General features: G+C 42.5%; 1 protein-coding gene across 7 annotated transcripts in view; it reads left to right on the top strand.

The window, feature by feature from the left end:
* Positions 1–27,275, top strand: part of RFTN2 (raftlin family member 2) — an 85,990-nt gene that overhangs the window by 38,372 nt on the left and 20,343 nt on the right. For all 7 annotated transcript variants that reach the window (XM_020893561.2, XM_020893563.2, XM_070458503.1 and 4 more), the window contains 4 exons: positions 1,323–1,599; positions 3,859–4,062; positions 13,932–14,053; positions 15,214–15,317. In XM_020893561.2, the coding sequence (XP_020749220.1) occupies positions 1,323–1,599; positions 3,859–4,062; positions 13,932–14,053; positions 15,214–15,317 (707 nt within the window). The remainder of the gene's footprint in view (positions 1–1,322; positions 1,600–3,858; positions 4,063–13,931; positions 14,054–15,213; positions 15,318–27,275) is intronic.

Genomic DNA, 27,275 nt, shown 5'->3' with positions numbered 1-27,275 from the left:
GAGACACAGGCTCGATATCTGGGTCTGGACGATCCCCTGGAGGAGGGCAGCAACCCACTGCAGTATTCTTGCCTGGAGAATCTCATGGACAGAGGACTCTGGCAGGCTACAGTCCATAGGGTTGTGAAGAATTTGTCACAACTGAAGTGACTTGGAACGCACACATGGTCTTAGCTGTGGCATGCAGAATCTTTAGTTGTAGCATGCAAACTCTTAATTGTGCATGTGGGATCTAGTTCTCTGGGCAGGGACTGAACTTGGGCACCCTGCACTGTGAGCACGGAGTCTTAGCCACTGGATCACCAGGGAAGTCCCTCACCACTCTGCTTACTGGCCTTTTTCATTCCCCTTCATTTCTGACTATAGATGTTTGCACTTGCAATCTGCATCATAACTCTTTCTTCCCCTTCCAAGTACATTTAAAACATTTAAAGCAGTGCCAATATAAAAGATGTTGCTATTTCTTCATTTTAACGTATTTAACAAATACTTATAGAGCACCTATAGGTACAAAACATTGCAACATGAAAATGAGTAAGATAGTGCCTACCCTCAGAAGAATTGTGTTTAACACAGGAGGAAGACAGGACACAAAGAGAACAAAGAAATGATGCAAAAGCAGAGAAAGAAAAGTGCCAAGTGTGAAAATAATCACTCTTAAGCTCTCAAATGATTTCACTGGCATTGTCATGTGTTTCTGAACCCTACTCAGTAACTGACAAGATTGAATCTAATTATGTGTATTTGGCCCAGAAAGGAGACAATAGCTTCAAGATATGAGCAGATCAGAGTGGGAGAATGAATTTGGCTTATGTATACACATACACATTTGTCAAGAATGTCTTTTAACATTTTTCTTTACCTACATCAAACTAACAAAGCTGCATGTTTTCTGCTTTTAAATTAATGTCTCTTCTTTATTAATTAAGATGTATTTGGTAATGTTATTTTTGAGCCTTTCTTAGAATAGTTTTATATTTTACTTCAACTGCAGAAACTATTGTTAACAGGGCTGCAAAAATCATGCTATAGAATTATCAGTTCTTCCCAAATAATAACCTTTTGGAGAAAATACAATTCTTGTTTTCATAATTTCTAAAGTGTATTAATTCTGTTTGAAGAAGTCAGAATAATAGTGTGACACTGTCTTAGGCTTGGTGCTGTGTTAGAGGTCATTAGTTTGTTTATGAATAGGCCTTTAGTTACTGGTAGATTTACTGCTTTCCTAATGGATTTCCTTAATAAACCTAAAGATTAATTGATAAGGTAATCAATGTAAATGAAGTTTACATTTTGTTCTACCATCTCTTTTTAAACCTCAGGTTAATGTAGCTGCTAAAAGAGGAATGAGATTTGTTGGATTCATATCACAGCACTCCCCATCACTTAAATTCTGCAATGGAACCAACCATGATGGAGACATTGAATCAACACTGCATGTGAGACACAGTCCAGAGGAAAACTGTAAAATCTGGAGTGAAGGAACATTAAGTGGGCAGTCATCTGAAAGTGGAATCGAGGAAGAACTACATCATGAAAGCGGACATTGTCAAATGGAACGAGATGGCAGCCCCAGTTTCTCTAGATCAAGAAAAGAAGGTAATAATAGACAAGAAGAGTAGAAATAGGATCTATATTCGTTTAAATTTAGCGAAAATATGTCTTGAAGGGTTTTTAACAAATATGAGACAAATTATATCTCTAAAGACTAATGAATAAACTTGTATAAACTTGCCTTGATTTTTTTTAATTATTACAGATGGATGTAAGGTAGGGCAGTTTTCCAAACAGTTACCCCTAGCATGGTCATACACCATCCACGTAATGAAACTTTATGTTAAAAATTGGGTTCCATTTAGTCATGAGCCAAATGGAGGCTGTGCATGTGTACCAAAAAAGTGATTCTGTAAAGAAAGCTGTTCTAATTTATGTTTTTCCCTAAAAAGAGTCTGTGAGAATTTTAGTTTTGGCCTTTCCCATTTCATGGATGGTTTTCACCTTTGAAGTTAATTGGCTTCCTTTAATCACCAATTAGAATATGAGAATGCACATCATGGTGAAACAATTAATGTAACAATAGTGCCTGCATCCTTACATAACTTTAAACAATAGTTTTATTCTTCTTTGCAGCTAGCAAGTCTTCCCAAGAAACTGAGAGAATTTTGGACTGTTCTAAGTTTTCTGATACTTTTATGGGCATGCTTTAAAAAGCACTAGTAAAAAACTGTGTAAACCTTAGAATTAGGAGTTTACAGTCAGACTGCCTCAGTGTCTTTATAGAAAGGTGTTGCTGTGATAAATAGAAATGAGATGTCTACAAAAGTGCTTATTCTGCCTGGCACAGAATAGACTGTATTAAGTTAGCTGCTATTAACTTATCCTTTGATCAGTCTTGGTGCTGAGGCCACATGCACTGGTGGTATCAGCTTTTTGGGTTGTGAGATTGCTCAATATTTGTGCACAGCAGACACTCATTGGACCATAGTCAGCATGGCCTCCTTAAGAAAGAACCAAGAGCATTTCCCAACTCATCATCTCACCACCTCACCACCACCAACACCGTTCCATTTTTTTTAAACTAGTTCTTTAGCTAACTACCACCCTGATTTTCCTGCAGTGTGAAAAATTTAGGAATGTAAGAGTGAACAAGTGTTGGAATTACGGTCAGAGAGCTACCTATTATATTCTGTCCACATGTGTGCTGCATGCTAAGTCCGACTCTTTGCAACCCTATGGACTATAACCCACCAGGCTTCTCTGTCCATGGGACTCTCCAGGCAGGAATACTGGAGTGGGTTGCCATGCCCTCCTTCAGGGGATCTTCCTGACCCAGGGATTGAACCCAAGTCTCTTGCATCTCCTGCGTTGGCAGGAGGGTTCTTTACCTCTAGCACCACCTGGTATCCATGGCTACTTTTAAACTCCTGCTCATTCCCATCCTGAGTTTGATTAGATCAAATGTCTATTCCTCATCTTTTAAATTAATTATCAATCTTTAGATTCTGCCTTCTATTTAGTTTATTTTAAAGCCCTTATAACTGTTCTATGCCAGGGCTTGGTTCTTAACTTTTGGTGCAGGGGATTGAGAGTGGACACATAATAAAGACTTCTTGGAGAGTCTGATGAAATCCATGGAGACTCACCCAGAAAAACACACGTAACACACATATCCCTAATACTGTCTGTGATGCAAATGACGTTAGACTTCCTAATGCACAACCAGTGATGTGGGTCCATGGACCTCCAAGTTAAGAATTTGCTAACTTAAAGTAGAATGCATTCTGGAATCACTTTCATATACATATCCAAGGAATGAATAATGTTTGTAATAATAGAAATTCAGTAATAATATCTAATTCCATCAGTAGGAGAAAAGTAAACTCTAATGTGATGTAACAGTTAAACTAAATGAGCAAGACCTACATGTATTAATTACACTTCTAAAGCATCATGTTGAACAAGAAAATTAACTTATAGATTGAGACATACAACACACCATTTCTTAAAAATTTTAAATTGCAAAACATCACTTATGTGTATAGATATGTATTTTAAAGAAGAGAAGTACTTGCATGAGAATGATTAACACCGAATTCATTACAGTAGCTATTTCTGGAGAATAGAATTAGGGGAGATACATCGTGAGCCTTAACTGCATACATCTCTTATTTCCTTGAAAAAACTCTGAGACAAACATGGCCCAAAGTTAACAGTTGATAAAACTTGCATGGTAGGTAATTTTATTATTCTCTGTGCCTATTTGTATGCTTGAAATAGCTCATGATTAATTAAATTTAAAAAAAAAACAATTTTAGTAATTCTTTTCCTTTTTTCTTCCTTCTGAACACCTATTCTCAGATAACAAGTTGTATACAGTCTTCAATGTTTTTGATGATGAATCAACCTCCTGGAACTATCAGGAAGGCATCCTGTCAATGAAAGTAACAAGAAAAGGCTCTGTCATTAGTACACTTGATGCTGATTGGCTGGAGTTAACTACATTTTATTATAAACAAGGCTTGTCTTTAATTGATTCTTTTGTATGCTGGGAAACATCTAAAGGTAACTTTTATATTATGATATGTTGATACCTAAAAAATTTGACCTGTGTCAGAGTTGGAGGAAATGTTTTTGCCTCTCAAGTTCAATGGCTAAAAGGACAGATATTACTACTAAGAAAAAAGATTCTAATTATTGCACAGTTCAGTTTAGTTCAGTCACCCAGTCGTGCCCAACTCTGCGACCCCATGAACCACAGCATGCCAGGCCTCCCTGTCCATCACAAACTCCTGGAGTTTACCCAACCTCATGCCCATTGAGTCGGTGATGCCATCCAGCCATCTCATCCTCTGCCATCCCCTTCTCCTGCCGTCAGTCTTTCTCAGCATCAGGGTCTTTTCAAATGAGTCAGCTCTTCGCATCAGGTGGCCAAAGTATTGGAGTTTCAGCTTCAACATCAGTCCTTCCAATGAACACCCAGGACTGATATCCTTTAGGATGGACTGGTTGGATCTCCTTGCAGTCCAGGGGACTCTCAAGAGTCTTCTCCAACACCACAGTTCAAAAGCATCAATTCTTTGGCGCTCAGCTTTCTTTATAGTCCAACTCTCACATCCACACATGACCACTGGAAAAATCATAGCCTTGACCAGACGGACCTTTGTTGGCAAAGTAATGTCTCTGCTTTTTAATATGCTATCTAAGTTGGTCATAACTTTCCTTCCAAGGAGTAAGCGTCTTTTTGCAGTCACCATCTGCAGTGATTTTGGAGCCCCAAAAAATTAAGTCAGCCACTGTTTCCACTGTTTCCGCATCTATTTGTCATGAAGTGACAGGACCAGATGCCATGATCTTAGTTTTCTGAATGTTGAGCTTTTAAGCCAACTTTTTCACTCTCCTCTTTCACTTTCATCAAGAGGCTCTTTAGTTCTTCACTTTCTGCCATAAGGGTGGTGTCATCTGCCTATCTGAAGTTATCGATATTTCTCCTGGCAGTCTTGATTCCAGCTTGTGCTTCATCCAGCCCAGCGCTTCTCATGATGTACTCTGCATATAAGTTAAATAAGCAGGGTGACAATATACAGCCTTGACGTACTCCTTTTCCTATTTGGAACCAGTCTGTTTTTCTATGTCCAGTTCTAACTTGCTTCCTGACCTGCATACAGGTTTCTCAAGAGGCAGGTCAGGTGGTCTGGTATTCCCATCTCTTGAGGAATTTTCCACAGTTTATTGTGGTCCACACAGTCAAAAGCTTTGGCATAGTCAATAAAGCAGAAATAGATATTTTTCTGGAACTCTCTTGCTTTTTCGATGATCCGGCGGATGTTGGCAATTTGATCTCTGGTTCCTCTGCCTTTTCTAAAACCAGCCTGAACATCTGGAAGTTCACGGTTCACATATTGCTGAAGCCTGGCTTGGAGAATTTTGAGCATTACTTTACTAGCGTGTGAGATGAGTGCAATTGTGCAGTAGTTTGAGCATTCTCTGGCATTGCCTTTCTTAGGGATTGGAATGAAAACTGACCTTTTCTAGTCCTGTGGCCACTGCTGAGTTTTCCAAATTTGCTGATATATTGAGTGCAGCACTTTCACAGCATCATCTTTTAGGATTTTAAATAGCTCAGCTGGCATTCCATCACTTCCACTACCTTTGTTCATAGTGATGCTTCCTAAGGCCCACTTGACTTCACATTCCAGGATGTCTGGCTCTAGGTGAGTGATCACACCATCGTGATTATCTGGGTTGTGAAGATCTTTTTTGTACAGTTCTTCTGTGTATTCTTGCCACCTCTTCTTAATATCTTTTGCTTCTGTTAGGTCCATATCATTTCTGTCCTTTATTGAGCCCATCTTTGCATGAAATGTTCCCTTGGTATCTCTAATTTTCTTGAAGAGATCTCTAGTCTTTCCCATTCTGTTGTTTTCCTCTATTTCTTTCCATTGATCGCTGAGGAAGGCATTCTTATCTCTCCTTGCTATTCTTTGGAATTCTGCATTCAAATGGGTATATATCTTTCCTTTTGTCCTTTGCTTTTCACTTCTCTTCTTTTCACTTCTCTTCTTTTCACTTCTCTTCTTTTCACTTCTCTTCTTTTCACAGCTATTTGTAAGGCCTCCTCAGACAGCCATTTTGCTTTTTTGCATTTCCTTTCTTGGGGGTGGTCTTGATCCCTGTCTCCTGTACAATGTCACGAACCTCCGTCCATAGTTCAACAGGCACTCTGTCTATCAGATCTAGTCCCTTAAATCTATTTCTCACTTCCACTGTATAATCATAAGTGATTTGATTTAGGTCATACCTGAATGTTCTAGTGGTTTTCCCCACTTTCTTCAATTTAAGTCTGAATTTGGCAATTGCACATGCAACTTTAATATAAAATCTTAACAATCCTGTGTGGTACTATTGTAATGTTTGCTGTTGGGTTGTAACTATCAGAAATAGACAAACCTCGATGTGATCAACTAGTAAGAGGTACTATAGCAGCCCAGTCAGGAGGCATATGATGGCATTTAACAATTACTATCCAAATTTATTACACTATCCCAGTTTTGGATCAGAGAAGGCAATGGCAACCCACTCCAGTACTCTTGCCTGGAAAATCCCATGGACGGAGGAGCCTGGTAGGCTGCAGTCCATGGGGTCACTGGGAGTCAGATACGACTGAGCGTCTTCACTTTCACTTTTCACTCTCATGCACTGGAGAAGGACATGGCAACCCACTCCAGTGTTCTTGCCTGGAGAATCCCAGAGACAGGGGAGCCTGGTGGGCTGCCGTCTATAAGGTCACACAGGGTCGGACACAACTGAAGCGACTTAGCAGCAGCAGCCCAGTTTTGGATACTACCTACCTTGTCTTCCTCTCTAAACCCGACTCCTCCTAAAATTTGTATAGAAAAGTAAACTTTGGTTCAGAAAATGATCTATATTTATGTATGCCATTCCCTTATCTTTCTTCTCTAATCTTTTAGTTACAGTGGATATGTAATCATTTGTCTATCACAAAAACAAGCAAAACTTTCCAAAAATTATTTCTAAGAAAAGCATTTTTTGTTGGTCTTTTTTTTCTTTTTAAGAGATTAGTGCTAAAAGAAAAGAAAAAAAGATAGTAAGGAGACTGGAAAAATGCATTAGGAAGGATGGAGTTTATGCAGATCAGGATAGTTAGGGACTGTGATTCACTGAGGTTAGGGAGAGGAATGAAAAAGCAAACCAGATGAGATCTCAATAAACCTCATTATTATTAGATCAGCCTAGTGATGCCTTAACTAATACAACTAAAGACTGGTTATTTAAAATTGTCAAGTCATGTTCCAATAGGTCCCTTTAACTAATAAGCAAGAGTAAGGATCTAGCTCATTGGAGCACCCCAAAGTACATCCCCTTGGATAGTGTTTGGCACTTAACAAGTACTCAATAAATATTTAATAGTATTTTTGGTTATTGGAAACTTCTTCCAAGTAGATCTTTTATGGAAACAGCCAGATCTGATATAAAGCCTGTGGACTTTAGGATTTAAACAGAGTTTAAATTCTGTCTTCTACTTAGAGCTGTGTGACTTGGGAAAGTTAGCTGAGCTAACTGAGCCTCAGTTTCCTAAAAGGGGTGTAAAAACACTTCTACTAACTGTTGTGAGAATTTGGTAAGATATACTATGTACAAAGTGACTCCCACAGTGCCTCACCCACTGTCAGAGTTCATTTTCTGGGATGGGTTTTCTCTCCTGACACAAGATGTTCTTACAATACTTTTAGTATGAATCAGCTGTTTGGAGGTCAGTTTATGCTTCACATATTTCTCTCTGTGTGTCTATGTCTTGCTCTTCCCTCCAAAGAGTCTAAGTTAGAGCCATTCAAAAAAGGGGCTGGGGATTGTGGAATTCCCTGGCAGTCCAGTGGTTAAGACTCCATGCTTTCAACTATCAAGGCCTGGGTTCCATTCCTGGTCGGGGAACTAGGATATCCTGCAAGCTGTGTAATGTGGCCAAGAAAAACTTTAAAGAGCCATTCCAAATTTTGGATTATGACTAATTGCTGAAGGAAAGACAAAGAAATCCTCCTTTCACAATGTCTTTCAGGCATCCCTGCCTTGAGCCTTGCTGGTGGAAATAAAATTAGCCACAGCAGTTGCCAGCCAGAGGCTCTGTAGGGCCTTTGTTCTCAAAGCCTCAGAAGCTATTTAGAGAGCCCCAGGGAGAGTCCCTCCCTGTCAGCAGCTCGGGAATGTCTCATTAGGCGTGTTGCGTTGCAGGCCATGCCAAGCCCTAATGAGCCGTGGTCTGTAAGGTCTGGCGACAGGGTGTGTCACTCGGGACTTTCCTGGGAGCAGACAGGGAAGCTGTGGAGGGGAAATTGTGATCCGTGCCCGCGTCACCATGAGAAGCAAGCCAGAGGAAGCGGGGCCGAATCGGCCCCTTTGTCCTAGGACATCTGATGCCTGACATCCAAAGCATGCAGGGGACAATGCATATTTTGTTTTGTCTTGCTTCCATCCTCTTCCAAAATACTGTCAGAAGCCAGCCCACACATGAGGAGAAGTACAAAACCAGATATTGCTCAGAAATTTAAATATATTACTCCACAAATCTCATTCTATAAACTTCTCCATAAACAGAGAGAAGTGGGAGAAAAAAATTTAAGTCAGGTAAGTCATGGTGGAAATGTTGTAAGGTCTGTGAAATTCCTCTTCAGTGCCCTTCCCCACTCACTTTCGAAGCCTTTTCTGTTTTGAAAAGTCCCACACACAGGGGCACCCAGGGACCCTCCTGCTGTTCTTGTGGCCCGAGGGTCTCACTGCATAACCTTCTCCTGTTCCTGACCTTCTCCAGCATCTGGCCTTCTCCAAACTGGCCTGCAGCTGGGTTCTCTGCACACTTACAACTCCCAAATGAACCCAGAGGAGCCTGCAAGAGGCGTATCCAGTTATGCCAACAGAGACAAAGCACTTTATTCCACCAGAACTTGCAGAGATCCAGCGGGCAGCTGACATGGATGAGATGGCCAACTCTGCCCACTGGTACAGAACACACCACCACACACGACACAGCCCTTGGGGTTACTACACTTCACTAGCCTGCCAGCGCCTGCAACCCTCAGAACACAGCCTCTGCCTACCTCTGATACACCCACACCTGAAGGCTACATTTTCATGTTCTGTGGATTCTTTTCAGACTCCACTTGACAGTCATTTCAGTCTCTTCACTCCTATAAACATGCTTGTGTGGAGTTGGAGATGTATCAGGATGAGAAGTAGGGTAGAGTCATGACACTGAAATGTGTATGTATTCATTTCATATACACATGTATGTATGTATGTATGTACGTGTGTGCTACTGTGCATAGTTGCTCCACTGTGTCCTACTCTTTGCAGTCCCAGGTACTGCAGCCCGCCAGGCTCCTCTGTCCACGGGGATTCTCCAGGCAAGAATGCTGAAGTGGGTTGCCATGCTCTCCTCCAAGGGATCTTCCTGACCCAGGGATTGAACCCAAGTCTTCTTCATTTCAGGCAGACTTTTTACTGCTAAGCCACCAGGGAAACCCCATATGTATATATATACACACCAGGCCCTAGGCCTGGCACATAGGGTTTATACTGATGAGCAAAATGGACATCTTCCCCATTCTTAAAAGCTAACCACAGGACTTCCTTGGCAGGCCAGTGGTTAAGACTTGTGTTTCTACTGAGAGGGCACAGGTTCTGTCCCAGGTCAGGAGAAACTGAGATCTCACATGTTACTCACAAGGCCAGAAAAGAAAATTGAGAAGCAGTGGATCAGGTCAGTTCTTTGTAACTTTTTCATAGTATGCACACATGCACACTCAAGCACTTTAGTCGTGTCCAACTCTGCGATCCTATGGACTGTGGACTGCCAAGTTCCTCTGTCCATGGGATTCTCCAGGCAAGAGTACTCGAGTGGGTTGCCATGCCCTCCTCCAGAGGATCTTCCCAACCCAGGGACTAAACCTGTGTCTCCTGTACTGTGGGCGGATTCTTTGCCCACTGAGCCACCTGAGAAGCCCTCTGCACACATAGAAGATGATAATATTGTACATCATGAGAAATGCCAGGCTGGATGAAGCACAAGCTGGAATCAAGATTGCTGGGAGAAATATCAATAACCTCAGATATGCAGATGGCACCACCCTTATGGCAGAATGCAAGGAGGAACAAAAAAGCCTCTTGATGAAGGTGAGAGAGGAGAGTGAAAAAGTTGGCTTAAAACTCATTATTCAAAAAACTAAGATCACAGCATCCGGTCCCATCACTTCATGGCAAATAGATGGGGAAACAATGGAAACAGTGAGAGACTTTATTTTCTTGGGCTCCAAAATCACTGCAGATGGTGACTGCAGCCATGAAATTTAAAGACACTTGCTTCTTGGAAGAAAAGTTATGGCAAACCTAAATAGCATATTACAAAGCAGAGACTTTACTTTGCCAACAAAGGTCCGTATAGTCAAGGCTGTGGTTTTTCCAGTAGTCATGTTTGGATGTGAGAGTTGGACCATAAAAAAGGTTGAGTGCCAAAGAACTGATGCTTTTGAACTGTGGTGTTGGAGAAGACCCTTGAGAGTCCCCTGGACTGAAAGGAGATCAAACCAGTCAATTCTAAAGGAATTCAATCCTGAATATTCATTGAACAGACTGATTCTGAAGCTGAAGCTCCAATACTGGGCCACCTGATGCCAAGAGCCAACTTGTTAGAAAAGACCCTGAGGCTGGGAAAGGTTGAAGGCAGGAGGAGAAGGGGATGACAGAGGACGAGATGGTTGAATGGCAGCACCGATTCAGTGGACATGGGTTTGAGCTCCGGGAGATGGTGAGGGACAGGGAAGCCTGGAATGCTGTAGTCCGTGGGGTGACAAAGAGTCAGACACGATTGAGCGACTGAACAACAACAATATTGTAGGACACATGGATATAAGAAGAAAAGCTGCTTTGGGCAGGAGGGGGTGCCCTGTACCTTAGCTCATATGAACCCCATTCTGAGCACACCAGTGGGCCCAGGCACACAGTGTGGGAAGGTATGAGATTCATGCTGTTAAGAGATGAGTCAGTTCAGGACAGTTGTTAAGCAATTGTTCAGAATTGTCACCTTATCCCAATACCTGGAATATAACACACCAAGCACCCCAATGGTCACTCCCCATGAGGCCTTCCCTGCCACCCTCCCCAGCTGCCACTTCTGTCAGGGAGAGTTTCTTAAGAGATAGAAATAGTCCCTTCTGGGAAGTATCATTCTTCTGTGTCTCTGAGGACCAGCATGGTCCCTAAGAAAGCTTAGCCAGGGGACTTGAGGAACTCTAAAGTGAGAAGGAATGTCTTTTGTTTTTAACTGAAATTATAAGATACGTAGAACAATATGTATTAATATGCATATAGCTGAATAGAACACAAATATTCAAGATACAGAACATTTCCTTATATATCAACTATATCTCAATATTGAGGGGTAAAAGGCAAAAAAAAAAAAAAAAAAAAAAAAACAAGGATACAGAACATTTCCGAAATCCCAGAAGGCCTCCTTATGGCCCTTCCCCATCAATACCCTCCAATGCAGAGAGAAGCATTGTTTTGACTTCCAGCACCATAGATTAATTTTGCTTATTTTTGAACTTCATGTAGGTTGAACTATACATTATGTTTTCTATATCCCCTCACTTCTTTTCCTCAACATAGTATCTTTGACAGTTATCCATGTTGTTGTATTCCAGTGAGTCTTTCTTTTTTATTCTTTTTGGTATTGCAATGTGTGAGTCTACCACATTTTCATTCTTTTAAACCAAGAGAAGTTTAGAAGTACTAAGGAATCTCAATACTGAGAACAGGAAAACAGACACCACAAAACCCATAGTTCTCCAACTATATAATCCTAAAGTAAATAAGAAAATATTACTATTAACTACATAATTATCACAGTATATAATTATTCTTAAAGTTCATACCCCCATTCTAAAAAAGGACTTGAGGCAAATATACAATTATTCCCCCTCTATTTTTATCAGTTGGAGGCTAGTTACTTCACAATATTGAAGTGGGTTTTGTCATACATTGACATGAATCAGCCACGGAGTTACATGTATTCCCCATCCCGATCCCCCCTCCCACCTCCCTTTCCACCCGATTCCTCTGGGTCTTCCCAGTGCGCCAGGCCCGAGCACTTGTCTCATGCATCCAACCTGGGCTGGTGATCCGTTTCACTATAGATAATATACATGTTTTGATGCTGTTCTCTTGAAACATCCCACCCTCGCCTTCTCCCACAGAGTCCAAAAGTCTGTTCTATACATCTGTGTCTCTTTTTCTGTTTTGCATATAGGGTTACCATTACCATCTTTCTAAATTCCATATATATGTGTTAGTATGCTGTAATGTTCTTTATCTTTCTGGCTTACTTCACTCTGTATAATGGGCTCCAGTTTCATCCATCTCATTAGAACTGACTCAAATGAATTCTTTTTAACGGCTGAGTAATATTCCATGGTGTCTTTGACAGTTATCCATGTTGTTGTATTCCAGTGAGTCTTTCTTTTTTATTCTTTTTGGTATTGCAATGTGTGAGTCTACCACATTTTCATTCTTTTAAACCAAAAGAAGTTTAGAAGTACTATGGAATCTCAATACTGAGAACAGGAAAACAGACACCACAAAACCCATAGTTCTCCAACTATATAATCCTAAAGTAAATAAGAAAAGATTACAATTAACTACATAATTATCACAGTATATAATTATTCTTAAAATTCATACCCCTATTCTAAAAAAGGACTTGAGGCAAATATACAATTTTAAAGATGTTCTTGTGATGCTCTAAACTGATGATCAAAAACAGGTTTAATTCTATGCGTCACTTTGGTATGACAGTAGACAAGTACATTTAAAGGAAGTGGAACATATACTGTAGTTAGAATAGCAATTTCAACAAGTAAATTAAACTTTACTGGGTTTTGGGAACCATGCTGAACAAAGTAAATTCTTCATGTTATTCTGCCCAAACTGATATAAAAATAGTAATAGTGATTTTCTCTTAAAGTTTTATAGCTCATTAATAAAAATGAAAGCTGAAAATTACATTTGAATTACTTTGGTGTTTGTTTGTTTTTTGGTCTTTAAGCTTAATAGATGTTTTGAAAACTTTGTAGGTTATTATTTGGATAATTGTCCATCAGGGAAACTTTGATGTGACATTGTGCAGTATAAAAACAAAATGGTTAACCAGCACATGATCATGGGAAAATTGCCTCCTACTGCTAAGTAGGAGACAAAAGAATTTCCATAAAATCAGTTTAGTTTTGGCCAGCTGGTTATTGTCAACTGTTCAAAAAATGTCAGAGAGGCCCTCCCTCAAACTTCCTTCCCAGCAGGAATTCTTTTGACAATGACTTCTGTTTAGGATCTTCCTGTTACCATTCTTTTTTTTGTTAAGCATCATTGAAACAAAGAATTGTTCTGTATTCATATTTTTTAAAATAATCTTACCTCACCTTGGTTTTGATATCACACCTGTAATTTCAAGGATTAATAATTTTGATGCCATTTTTCTTAGTGGTATGATTGACATGCACACAACATGTAGAGCAGAAACCAGCATTTGATTTCCAGGTGAAGGTGATTTACAGATGTTTTTAGGCTTAAGAAATCCATTTGCTTCTCATTGTATGATATTATTTTATCTTGTGTTTGTTATTGTAGTCTTCGTGTTTACAATTTGATTTTAATTCAGTTAGGTATACAACTGTCTTAACTTTTCCCAAAAAAAGAAAGAAATTACCTCAAAGAGAAGGGAAATGTCATAGATTCACCTAAAACAAGTATTTATTAATTTATATATTTTTATTTCAGCTTCCCCTAAGGGTTATTTATTAACATTTTAGATGATCTGAAAAGACACTGAAAATGTGCAACTCTCCTTAATTGTATCTTTTTCCTCACAGGGGATCACTTGTCAAAATCTTTGGAAGGATTCTTTATCTATGAAGAAGAAGGCTCTGGAGTACCAGGTTTCAGCAGGAAAGGAAATGATGCCATCGTAGTAGAACAATGGACAGTTATTGAGGTAAACTGCAGTTTTTTTATAATTTAGCTTTACTTTTATATTGAGTTTTACATTTAGATCTTCATTGCCTAACACAGACAATATTCTTCAAACACATGTTTATTCAGTGTTCAGAATTTCATCACAAATACTTGAACAAACTTCTTGCTAATTTGGGAAAAGGTGATTTGTTTTACTCAATGTTCAGATTTGTTTAAAGATAGCAAAATAATTATACATAAATAGCAGTAGATTCCCAAACGTTCGACATTCTGATTCTAAACAACATCCCTGGCACTGAGATTCTCTGTACACAATGCCAAGACAACTAGATGAAAGTGAAAACAAATTCAGTTTTGTCTTTGAGCAACCAATGTGACTGACTTTTTCACCCTGTGAATTGACTTTCAAAGGCAAAAATATCCCAAGGTATTCTTTCTCTCACCAGACCAAATGTGTACACACAGCATTGTCCTTCCTAATAAGAGGTGACTTTGCAGTCAGCATTGTGCGCTCTGAATTCAGGTGTCACCAAATGGACTGCCGTTGAGGTGTACAGACTGAATTCAGCTATATTTGCTGGTGTGTGAGGCCCTCACTGACAGCCTCTCTCAAGGACACTTTTGTCTTTCTGGCCTTGCCAAGCTTAGAGAGACATAGGCCATTATCAAGGAAACTGGAAACCCCATTGAGGTGGGACACAATGATGTGGGATAAGAGGAAAACTCCAAGTAAGAATCAACTCCAAGTGAGTGAAAAGAAGTGAACATTCTTTGCTCCTCTCACCTCCTCAATGCTCACTCTCTACTCCAGTCCTCACTTCCCAGGCCCTAGACCAGTGTTTCTGAAAGTGTGGACTCTCCTTGGATCCAGATCACCCAGGGAGCTTTTTAAAATGCAAATTCCTAGCCCCCACCCTATATATTAAAGTTTGATGCCCAAACAAGACCTAGGGAAGGAAGGCCCAAACCTTAGAGAACCTCCTCCACTCAGATCCCCAGGGTTTCCAGCCTGGTTGAATGGTCGGGAAGCAGCAGGAAGCAGAAAAGAAGACTGGTGAAGCTGCCCTTAATGGAGCGTGAACGCCGCTTATCCCAACACTCCCCGCCCTTACTGTCAGCACCGTCAGCACACTTACCGTCTTTGCCCTTAGACTGTGAGCTCTGTGCTTATTCACGCAGGGCTGTGAAATCAAGACAGATTACGGTCCTCTGCTGCACACTCTGGCTGAGTTTGGATGGCTCCTGACAAGCGTGCTGCCTACGCCTATACTGAGACACGACAGGTAACGCTGAAGTACCTGACACACCCTCATGCCGTGCTAAAACAGAGCTCGTCTGTAGATAATGCAACCTAACAGTGCTTATTTGAGGCCTACGAAGAGCATTTCACTGAACTTCTAATCTGATTCCATGGGCCTTGGAGATAGCAAATCTAACCCTCTCTTGTTATATATATCCCTCAGTATCCATGAGGGATTTGTTCCAGGACCCCCACGGTTACCAAAATCTGGGATGCTCAAGTCCCTTGTATAAAGTGGCATGAAGTGTTAGTCACTCATTCGTGTCCAGCTCTTTGCTACCCCATGGACTGTAGCCCACCAGACTCCTCTGTCCTTGGATTCTCCAGGCAAGAATACTGGAGTGGATTGCCATTCCATTCTCCAGGGGGTCTTCCCGACCCAGCGGTCTAACCCAGGTCTCCTGCATTGCAGGCAGATTCTTTACCATCTGACCCACCAGGGAGTTTTCAAATGTGGGCAGGGAATGGGGCAGGCAAAGAGTGGATGATGGTAATTTTTTGTAATGGACGATGTTTTGTAATGGACAAACTATTCCAGGGCCCAAAGCTATTTGCTTGGTTCTTTGTAACCCTTTCCTCACCAAAGATAAAGGTAAAGTATGTCAGCCATAGCTGACTCCTTGTGACCCCATGGACTGTAACCCACCAGGCAACTCCATGGGATTCTCTAAGCAAGAATACTGGAGCAGGTTGCCTTGCCATCCTCCAGAGGATCTTCTCAACCCAGGGATCGAACCCAGGTCTCCTGCATTGCAGACAGATTCTTTACCACCTGAGCTATGAGGAACACCCTATAAAGTGGCATAGTATTTGCATATAATCTACGTGCAGCCCATATAATTTCAGTCATCGCTAGATTACTTACAATAGCTATACAATTTAAATGCTATGTACACAGTTGCTGGCAAGTTCAAGTTTTCCTTTTTGGAACTTTCTGAAATTTTTTTTCTCAAATATTTTCCATTGGCAGTTGGTAGAATCTGAACTGCAGATGCAGAGAACCAACTATGCATACAAGCTATTGTTAAGGGCACTGCCTTCTCAAGGGCGTGTGAGTTCACATTGGCAGTGCCAGAGAAGGGGCAAGGTAGACCAACTCCCAATTCACTGCAGCTTCCAGCACTCAGAGGTGCCCTTCCCTTCAAAGGCGGTACTACCATACCTTCTTTTTTCCAACTTGAGATGCTGACTCTTCCCTAGAGTGAAGACTGAGTCTATATGAATCTGCCAGCAGAAAATACAGCCCCCTCTGCGGGACCCTTCGTCCTGCTCTTGGGCACTGCCTGTGTGAAACTGCCCTCAGTCCAGCACACAGCTGGGGTTAGAGCTGCAGCGGGGCCCAGAGGGTGGGGTGGAGAGGCAACAGTGCTTCTGCCTCCATCCGCCACTCCAGTGTTGGGGGAGGGGTAGCTTTCTCCTGCAGCATGAACTTGTTATCTGTTTCCACTAAAATAGACACTTACATGAGAACCACTTCACAAATACCGACTTTTCCTTTTGTCCTATTCCTGGGGAAGGAAAAGATCGAGCTGTTATTTTGTTTGTTTGTTTGGAAAAAGAGTCAAATTAAGCCCTCTGTATGAAGTGCTTTGCTATCCCTTGGACTCAGAGATGTTCCCTCTGCTCTATTTGGCATCCAGAAAATGACTGACTGCCAAGGCTGTCCTGTCTGGGCTGGTACAACCTGCAGAGGACAGCAGTGTTGCTTGGGCCTTCCCTTTGAGCAGAGTCAACTGGACCACAGCTTAACACTGACAGCGTAGCTACGGGAGGCAGCTCCCCCTCCCTTGGTCACATCCACCCTTTAGTTTAGCAGCTTTACCCCTGCCCAATAACGCTGCCTCCCCACAAACTTTAAAAACACTGCATTGACATGGTTCTGTAATAAAGCCACACCTTCTTCAGGTGGGGAAAGGGATAAATGTGGATATAGGGTAAAGACACTCAGGCTTTTTTTTTTTTTAATAACTTTATTTCTGGTTGCACTGGATCTTCATTGCTGTGCAAGGGCTTTCTCCAGTTGTGGTGCTCAGGCTTCTCACTGTTGTGGCTTCTCTTGTTGCAGAGCTCAGGCTCTGAAATGCAGGCTCAATAGTTGTGGCACCCAGTCTTAGTTGTTCCGAGGCATGTGGAATCTTCCCGGACCAGGCATCGAACCTGTGTCCCCTGCATTGGCAGGCAGGTTCTTTTCCACTGTGCTACCAGGGAAGTCCGACACTCAGGCTTTAAAAGGAGAGGCGGCTGCTGCTGCTGCTGCTGCTGCTACTGCTGCTGCTGCTGCTTCTAAGTCGCTTCAGTGGTGTCCAACCCTGTGCGACCCCATAGATGGCAGCCCACCAGGCTCCCCCGTCCCTGGGATTCTCCAGGCAAGAACACTGGAGTGGGTTGCCATTCCTTTCTCCAATGCATGAAAGTGAAAAGTGAAACTGAAGTCACTCAGTAATGTCCGACTCTTCTCGACCCCATGGACTGCAGCCCACCAGGCTCCTCCGTCCATGGGATTTTCCAGGCAAGAGTACTGGAGTGGGGTGCCATTGCCTTCTCTGAAAGGAGAGGTTAGAAGTAAGCAAAACCAGTCTTTTTTTCTCAGAGATTTATTGGTAACTGCTCTCAAATTGTGAGTGATAGCTCTCTGAATCATTACTCAGCTTCTAAAAGTCTGATATAGGGGCTTCCCTGGTGGCTCAGCGGTAGAGAATCTTCCTGCCAATGCAGGAGACACAGGTTTGATCCCTGGTCTGAGAAAATTCCTCATGCGCAGGAGCAGCCAAGCTGGAGTGCCATAGGTAGTGAGCCTGTGCTCTAGAGAGCTCAACTGCTGCGCCCACATGCCGCAACTGCTGAAGGCTGTGCACCCGAGAGCGGTGCTCTGAAACCAGGGGAGCCACTGAGATGAGAAGCCTGCACGCCGCAACTGGCGAGTAGTCCCTGCTCGCCATGGCTAGAGAAAAGCCAGTGCAGCAGCAAGACCCAGAACAGCGAAAAATAAATTATTACTATTTTTTTAAATCTGTGACACACCTGTCAGATCACAGGACAGCAGTGATTCTCAGGGTTTGATCTTCAGACCAAGTGATGTGAATACTGTGCTGTGCCCGGGGACACAAACGTGCTAGAGGCTTACCCCAGCAGGGCAGTTAGGGGCTCTAAGGGTAGGGCCCATGAAGCTCCATTTTCACAAGCTTCAGAATCTCATCAACATTTGAGGAACTTTGCATAGGTGGTGAAAAGAGAAAGAAATTCCACTTCCCTGCCACCCCCACCTTCCATCTGCCAAGTCAGTGGTCTACCTGACTCACCCTCCAATCTCCCTCAGAATAACTTCTGTATTTAGCCTCCTCATTTCTCCTAGGTGTATAATTTAGGGCATCATTGACTCTTCCTAAAAGTGCTCTAAGTTCTGAAGCTTTCATGTTCCTTATTTCCCCAGTGGAAAATATATTTATCATTCCTCCTTCCTATTCACTCAGGACTTCCATTCCCATGAGGCTAAATATTTCCTAAAGTGATACGAATGACCAGCCAGGCACTAAATTAGATAGCAAGACTAAAAGGTTGGATGCTGAGGCATAGAACATGTTCTGCCACTCACTGAGCATCTCCTGTTTGGTTTGGAGTGAGAACAGAACTGAGACCACAGGTGGGAAGGAAGACATCTCAAGTATACTGTGATGGGAGAGGGTGGTGGAGCCAGCCGTGCTTGCCTGACCGCCTGGTCCTGGGTGTCAAACAGCATGAGGTCATGGCCAGATGCAGTGATAGGGGCCCTCTGGAGTGGGGCCATCTGCTATCTCGGGGCTGCCTCTCCACAGGCCAGGCCAGATCCAGTGATAGGGGCTCTCTGGAGTGGGGGGCCGCCTGCTGTCCTCGGGGCCGCCTCTCCACAGGCCAGATGCAGTGATGGGGCCCTCTGGAGTGGGCGGCCGCCTGCTGTCCTCGGGGCTGCCTCTCCACAGGCCAGATGCAGTGATGGGGCCCTCTGGAGTGGGCGGCCGCCTGCTGTCCTCGGGGCTGCCTCTCCACAGGCCAGATGCAGTGATGGGGCTCTCTGGAGTGGGGGGCCGCCTGCTGTCCTCGGGGCTGCCTCTCCACAGGCCAGATGCAGTGATGGGGCCCTCAGGAGTGGGGGCCGCCTCTCCACAGGCCAGATGCAGTGATGGGGCCCTCTGGAGTGGGAGCCGCCTCTCCACAGGCCAGATGCAGTGATGGGGCCCTCAGGAGTGGGGGCCGCCTCTCCACAGGCCAGATGCCGTGGTGGGGCCCTCTGTAGTGGGGGCCGCCTGCTGTCCTCGGGGCCGCCTCCCCACAGTTCCCATTTCCTCAGTGCCCTGTGTGTGCATGTGCGTCGTTGCTTAGTCGCTCAGTCGTGTCCAACTCTTTGTGACCCTGCACTGTAGCCCATCAGGCTCCTCTGTCCATGGGATTCTCCAGGCAAGATTGCTGGAGTGGGTTGCCATGCCCTCCCCCAAGGGATCTTCCCAGCCCGGGGATTGAAGCCAGGTCTCCCGCTTTGCAAGAGGATTCTTTACCGTCTGAGCTGCCAGGGAAGCCCAGTGTACCGCTAGTATCCACCATGATGCTGTGGAGACAGACTGGGCCTCTCAGACCCTCCTGGTGAAGGCTCATCTTTACATGCAGTTAGCCTAGCAAAGGGGCACGAATTCCCTTGCAGTCCAGCGGTTAGGTTTCTGCGCGTTCCCTGCAGTGGCCCCAGGCTCAAAACCTGACTGAGGAACCGTGCTGCTCACTGAGCTGGCACGGCCAAAAATGGCAAAGCAAGGGGCTGCTCAGACCTCCAGGGCCCTGCAGGCCAGCAGGCTGGTTGCCCAGCCTTGCCCCCCCAGTGCCTGGCACAACCTCCACCGAGGATTAGGCCTTTTTATTCTTGTCCAAGTGTGCTGTCCCTGAGGCAGTCACACGCTGGTCTCAGCTGCTTCAGGACACACAGAATAGTAGTCACCTTTAGCCAGGTCATCTTTAAACATCAATAAACATATTACATAGAGTCCATCTTGGTTCAGGTAGAGGACAGAGCCTAAAAGTTTTTAGTTTCTGAAACCAGAAGAATGGTTCAGGCTTTGAGATATACAGATCTCATCTGAATTACACCGTCACCATTTTCCAGCTATATGACTTGGAGAACTTCTTTGACTCTCAATTTCCTCATCTGGAAAATGATATAATAATATCAGTTTCACTGGATTATCATGATGTTTGAGTGTGATAAAGCAGGGCCTGTGCATGATGTCTGTCCTAAATCAAGATATTTCAAAAAATGGAAACACTGTATACAAAATCAGCACTGAGTATTACAAGCCAATAGAACCAATTAAAATGACAGAAATAAATAATGACACTATAAAAGTTCATGCCTATACATGATGCTTGCACTCAGAAAAACAAATGTTATCATCTTTCTTTTTGGACCCACATGTCTTAAAACATAACTTAGAACCAGTAAAAACTTTTTTCCTAAATATTTTACCAGTGAAAACTTTCTTCCTAAATACTTTCAACTCATATACAACAATTGTGTCTTAAGAAATTTTCTATTTTTCCCTACTTTTCTATCATGTAAGCCATAATTTGAATGGTCTCTACATGAGGTATTTTCTTTCATTACTCAAATATATCCTGTTAGATACAGAAAACAAGGTTGTGGTTACCAAAAGGAGCAGAGAACAAATTAGGGGTTGGGATTAACAGATACAAACTGCTGAATTTACAATAGATAAGCAACAAGGCTATGTATTTTTTATTTATTTTTAATTGAAGGATAATTGCTTCACAGTATTGTGTTGGTTTCCACCAAACATCAGCATGAATCAGCCACAGGTTTACCCAATAAAGATATGTTGTATAGCCCAGGGAAGTATACCTGCTACCCAAAAACTGCATTTGCTTCTTGGTGAGTGTCTAGTCAAAAGTTACAGTGAAGCCAAAGATCAGGTAAAGGAAGGATTTATTACTTATAGCAAGTAAGGAGATCATGGAGGATCTTTTCCAAAGTGGTGTCTCCCCAAACAGCAAAACTGGCCTGGGGCAGGGGGAGTGGTAGTGGGATGGGAAGTGGTTTGGTACATGTGTATTCATGAAGTGGTTTAAGCAGAGGAGAATTCTGCATAGAATCAGGGTAAATGTTGACTAGAAATCACAAGGGTCAGAGAAGGTCTTATCATCTTCCCTTAGGTTCTGACCAGGCTGGGATCAAAGCACATAGTCACAGCCCTCCACATGGGTGGAGTCTTAGTTCTGCTCAACCTAAGATCTGTATCAGATTGCTATCCACATCCCTTGAGGAGGAATTAGGATTCTGTTTTATCGCTGAACTCTTGCTTTATGACTGTTTTTCCTTTGTCCCTGCATCCTTTTTTCCTCTTACAATCATTATTTACTGACTCGCATAGTACAATAGTAGGCAATCAATGAATATTTGTTGAATGGATGGTTACAAGAAAGAGAGCTATGAAGGGAAAATAAATAGTGGTAACAAAAGTTTAAAAAAATTTTTTTTTAATTATTACTGAGACCTGTTCAAGGGTAAAACACTGTGGCCTGGCTTAGATCACAGATGGCTTAGGCCAGAATGACTTCTGTTTTGTCAAGAAAGCCATGCCTGGTTCTCTTTTTCTGGGGAACCGCACCCACCCACCCTATCGGCTCACATACTCATTATCTTGTAATAATGGAATATAACCAGCAAAAGTACTAAATTACTATTCTATACACCTGAAACTAACACAGTATTGTAAAGCAACTATACATCAGTAAGAACAACAAAAAGAAAAAGCAAGAGAATTCCAGAAAAACATCTACATCTGTTTTATTGACTACACTAAAGCCTTTGACTCTGTGGATCACAATAAGCTGTAGAAAATTCTTCAAGAGATGGGAATATGAGACCTCCTTACCTGCCTCCTGAGAAATCTGTATGCAAGTCAAGAAGCAACAGTTAGAACTGGACATGGAACAACGAACTGGTTCCAAATAGGAAAAGGAGTACATCAATGCTATATATTGTCACCATGCTTTTTTAACTTATCTGCAGAGTATATCATTCGAAATGCCAGGCTGTATGAAGCACAAGCTGGAGAAATATCAATAACCTCAGATATGACGATGACACCACCCTTACGGGAGAAAGCAAAAACTAAAGAGCCTTTTGATGAAAGTAAAAGAGGAGAGTGAAAAAGCTGGCTTAAAACTCAGCATTCAAAAAAACTAAGATCATGGCATCTGGTGCCATCACTTCATGGCAAATAAATGGGCAAACAGTGAGGCACTTTATTTTCTTGGGATCCAAAATCACTGCAGATGGTGATTGCAGCCATGAAATTAAAAGACACTTGCTCCTTGAAAGAAAAGCTATGACCAACCTCAGTTCATTTAGTCAGTTCAGTCGTGTCCGACTCTTTGTGACCCCATGAATCGCAGCACGCCAGGCCTCCCTGTCCATCACCAGCTCCCGGAGTTTCCTCAAACTCATGCCCATCAAGTCGTTGATGTCATCCAGCCATCTCATCCTCTGTCATTCCCTTCTCCTGCCCCTAATCCCTCCCAGCATCAGGGTCTTCTCCAGTGAGTCAACTCTTCGCATCAGGTGGCCAAAGTATTGGAGTTTCAGCTTCAGCGTCAGTCCTTCCAATGAACACCCAGGACTTATCTCCTTCAGGATGAACTGGTTGGATCTCCTTGCAGTCCAAGGGACTCTCAAAAGTCTTCTGCAACACCACAGTTCAAAAGCATCAATTTTTTGGCGCTCAGCTTTCTTCACAGTCCAACTCTCACATCCATACATGACCACTGGAAAAACCATAGCCTTGACTAGACGGACCTTTGTTGGCAAAGTAATGTCTCTGCTTTTTAATATGCTATCTAGGTTGGTCATAACTTTCCTTCTGACACTGTTTCCACTGTTTCCCCATCTATTTCCCATGAAGTGATGGAACCAAATGCCATGATCTTAGTTTTCTGAATGTTGAGCTTTAAGCCAACTTTTTCATTCTCCTCTTTCACTTTCATCAAGAGGCCCTTTTGTTCTTCTTCACTTTCTGCCACAATGTGTCATCTGCCTATCTGAGGTTATTGCTGTTTCTCCCGGCAGTCTTGATTCCAGCTTGTGCTTCATCCAGCCCAGCGTTTCTCATGATGTACTCTGCATATCAGTTAAATTAAGCAGGGTGACAGTATACAGCCTTGACGTACTCCTTTTCCTATTTGGAACCAGTCTGTTTTTCTATGTCCAGTTCTAACTTGCTTCCTGACCTGCATACAGGTTTCTCAAGAGGCAGGTCAGGTGGTCTGGTATTCCCATCTCTTGAGGAATTTTCCACAGTTTCTTGTGATCCACACAGCCGAAGGCTTTGGCATAGTCAATAAAGCAGAAGTAGATGTTTTTCTGGAACTCTTTTGCATTTTTGATGATCCAGCAGATGTTGGCAATTTGATCTCTGGTTCCTCTGCCTTTTCTAAAACCAGCTTGAACATCTGGAAGTTCACGGTTCACACATTGCTGAAGCCTGGCTTGGAGAATTTTGAGCATTACTTTACTAGCGTGTGAGATGAGTGCAATTGTGCAGTAGTTTGAGCATTCTTTGGGATTGCCTTTCTTAGGGATTGGAATGAAAACTGACCTTTTCTAGTCCTGTGGCCACTGCTGAGTTTTCCAAATTTGCTGATATATTGAGTGCAGCACTTTCACAGCATCATCTTTCAGGATTTGAAATAGCTCAACTGGAATTCCATCACATCCACTAGCTTTGTTCATAGTGATGCTTTCTAAGGCCCACTTGACTTCACATTGCAGGATGTCTGGCTCTAGGTGAGTGATCACACCATCGTGATTACCTGGGTTGTGAAGATCTTTTTTGTACAGTTCTTCTGTGTATTCTTGCCACCTCTTCTTAATATCTTCTGCTTCTGTTAAGTCCATACCATTTCTGTCCTGTATCGAACTCATCTTTGCATGAAGTGTTCCCTTGGTATCTCTAGTTTTCTTGATGAGATCTCTAGTCTTTCCCATTCTGTTGTTTTCCTCTATTTCTTTCCATTGATCGCTGAGGAAGGCATTCTTATCTCTTCTTGCTCTTCTTTGGAACTCTGCATTCAAATGGGAATATCTTTCCCTTTCTCCTTTGCTTTTCGCTTCCCTTTTTTCACAGCTATTTGTAAGGCCTTCTCAGACAACCATTTTGCCTTTTTGCATTTTATTTCCATGGAGATGGTCTTGATCCCTGTCTCCTGTACAATGTCATGAACCTCTGTCCATAGTTCCTCAGGCACTCTGTCTATCAGATCTAGTCCCTTAAATCTATTTCTCACTTCCACTGTATAGTCATAAGGGATTTGATTTAGGTCATACCTGAATGGTCTAGTGGTTTTCCCTACTTTCTTCAATTTAAGTCTGAATTTGGCAATAAGGAGTTCATGATCTGAGCCACAGTCAGCTCCCAGTCTTGTTTTTGCTGACTGTGTAGAGCTTCTCCATCTTTGGCTGCAAAGAATATAATCAATCTGATTTCAGTGTTGACCATCTAGTGATGTCCATGTGTAGAGTCTTCTCTTGTGTTGTTGGAAGAGGGTGTTTGCTATGACCAACCTAGACAGCATATTAAAAAACAGAGACATTACTGACAAAGGTCCATATAGTCAAGGCTATGGTTTTTCCAGTAGTCATGTATGGATGTGAGAGTTGGACAATAAAGAAAGCTGAGCACCAAAGAATTGATGTTTTTGAACTGTGGTGCTGGAGAAAACTCTTGAGAGTCCCTTGGACTGAAAGGAAATCAAACCAGTCAATCTTAAAGGAAATCAGTTCTGAATATTCATTAGAAGGACTGATACTGAAGCTCCAATACTTTGGCCACCTGATTCGATGAACTGACTCATTGGAAAAGACTCTGATGCTGGGAAGGATTGAAGGCAGGAGAAGGGGTCGACAGAGGGTAAAGTGGTTGGATGGCATCACTGACTTAATGGACATGAGTCTGAGCAAGCTCTGGGAGTTGATGATGGATGGGGAGGCCAGGTGTACTACAGTCCATAGGGTTGCAAAGAGTCAGCTATGACTGAGTGACTGAACTGAACTGAACTGAAGAACAGCTATATCCTGTTATCAGATTATATAAAGTTGTTTTCCTAGGGTGTCCTTAGATTAAAGTTATTGCTTCATTGCCATAGGCAAGATCATATCACTGAGGTTTAAAGCTGTGCTACCATGGAATCATCAACATGTGGTCATCTGATATCACGACCTCATTCCAGAGTTATTGTTATCAGTCCTGAACACTTGCCAGAATCCCTTCTTAATCTGTATCACCAGATAATTATACAAATAGGCCCAACCCTTTTCAAAAATATCAAGGTGAAAACTTACATCGAATTCTTCAGGACAAATCTGGTTAGGGGATCAGATTACCTGAAATAGCAGTTAATATTGCTGACCTCAAAATAATCACCAAGAAAAAAATGAAAAGAGGAGACAAAATTCCCTCTGTCCACGTCAGATCAGCTCCCCTCTCTCCAGTAATAATCTAGAGCAGGCAGGGAAGGGGGAATGTGCATTTCAGTAAGAATCCAAGGTGATTCTGATGCATTTACAGAAATATGGAATTATAACCTTACACTGAGAGGGAAATATTTTTTAATTTATTAATTTTTAACTGGAGAATGATTGCTTTGCAATACTGTGTTGGTTTCTGCCATATATCAGTATATGTATGTCCCCCTCCTCTTGAACCTCCCTCTCATCTCCTTCCCTCATCCCATCCCTCTAGATTGTCACAAAACACCAAATTTGAGCTCCCTGTGTCTGGCTCAGACAGTAAAGAATCTACCGGCAATGCAGGCAGCCTGGATTCAACCCCTGGATTGGGAAGATTGCCTGGAGGAGGGCACAGCAACCCACTCCAGTATTCTTGCCTGGAGAACCCCATGGGCAGAGGGGCCTGGCGGCTACAGCGCATTAGGTCGCAGAGTCGGACACGACTGAGCGACTAAGCACAGCGCAGCATCATACAGCAAATTCTTTGGAACTCAGGGAACACCTAGAAAACTAAAGCCTTTTTTTCTTTTTTTTACAAGAAACAGGGGACATGGAAGGGCTTTTGGCCCTCCAAAATGTCATAGTACATAAACAGGTACATGGCATATCTTTGTCATTAAAATTTAATGGGACAAGGTGGAGGCATTCCAGAGAAAATATATTAAAAGACTCCTTGGGGAAGCAATAATGCAAAAAGAGCTGCATATCAGGCCGGTGAATATGGTAGGAAACATCTGTGAAAGAGGTCATTGGAGGCTGAGAAGTCTGAGGTGTAGGGACTATTATGAAAGAACAGTGCTTCCAAAAGTAGTTTTAGAGAGGATATTCCTGGTGGCAGATAGGGCTAACCAGGAGTAGTAAATAGGAGTCATCTCAGCACTGGTCTGTTGGTGGTAGCTGCCCAAACACCATAAAAGCAAAGATTCTAACACCAGGATCAGCAGAAAAGAATGTAATCAGTTAGTGAGCATGTGTCTGCTATGAGCATGAAAAGTGGAAGCATGAAGATCGCAAAATAGTTCCTCTTTCTGGAAACCATGAGCACAAAGCAGAGTCAGCAAACTGCAGGGCTTATTCAAGGAGAAGTAAGTACATGTGAAGGAATTCCTAAAGACTTCTCCTAATTTAAACCTCGGAGATCTAACAACAACAAGTAGGCCGACACAGGTATAGAGAACGAGCTAGTGGATACCAGTATGGAGAGAGGAGGGAGGAGTGATAAATAGAGATAGGTGATTAAGAAGCACAAACTACTATGTATAAAATAAGTTGTGAGGATATATTGTACATCACAAGGAAGATAGCCAATATTTTATAATAATTATAAATGGAGTATAAACTTTAAAAATTGTGAATCACTGTGTTATACACCTGAAACTTATGTAATATTGTACACCA

Source organism: Odocoileus virginianus, chromosome 30 (genome assembly GCF_023699985.2).
Source record: "Odocoileus virginianus isolate 20LAN1187 ecotype Illinois chromosome 30, Ovbor_1.2, whole genome shotgun sequence".
Lineage (NCBI taxonomy): Eukaryota > Metazoa > Chordata > Mammalia > Artiodactyla > Cervidae > Odocoileus > Odocoileus virginianus.
This window is presented reverse-complemented; position numbering and strand designations above follow the sequence as displayed.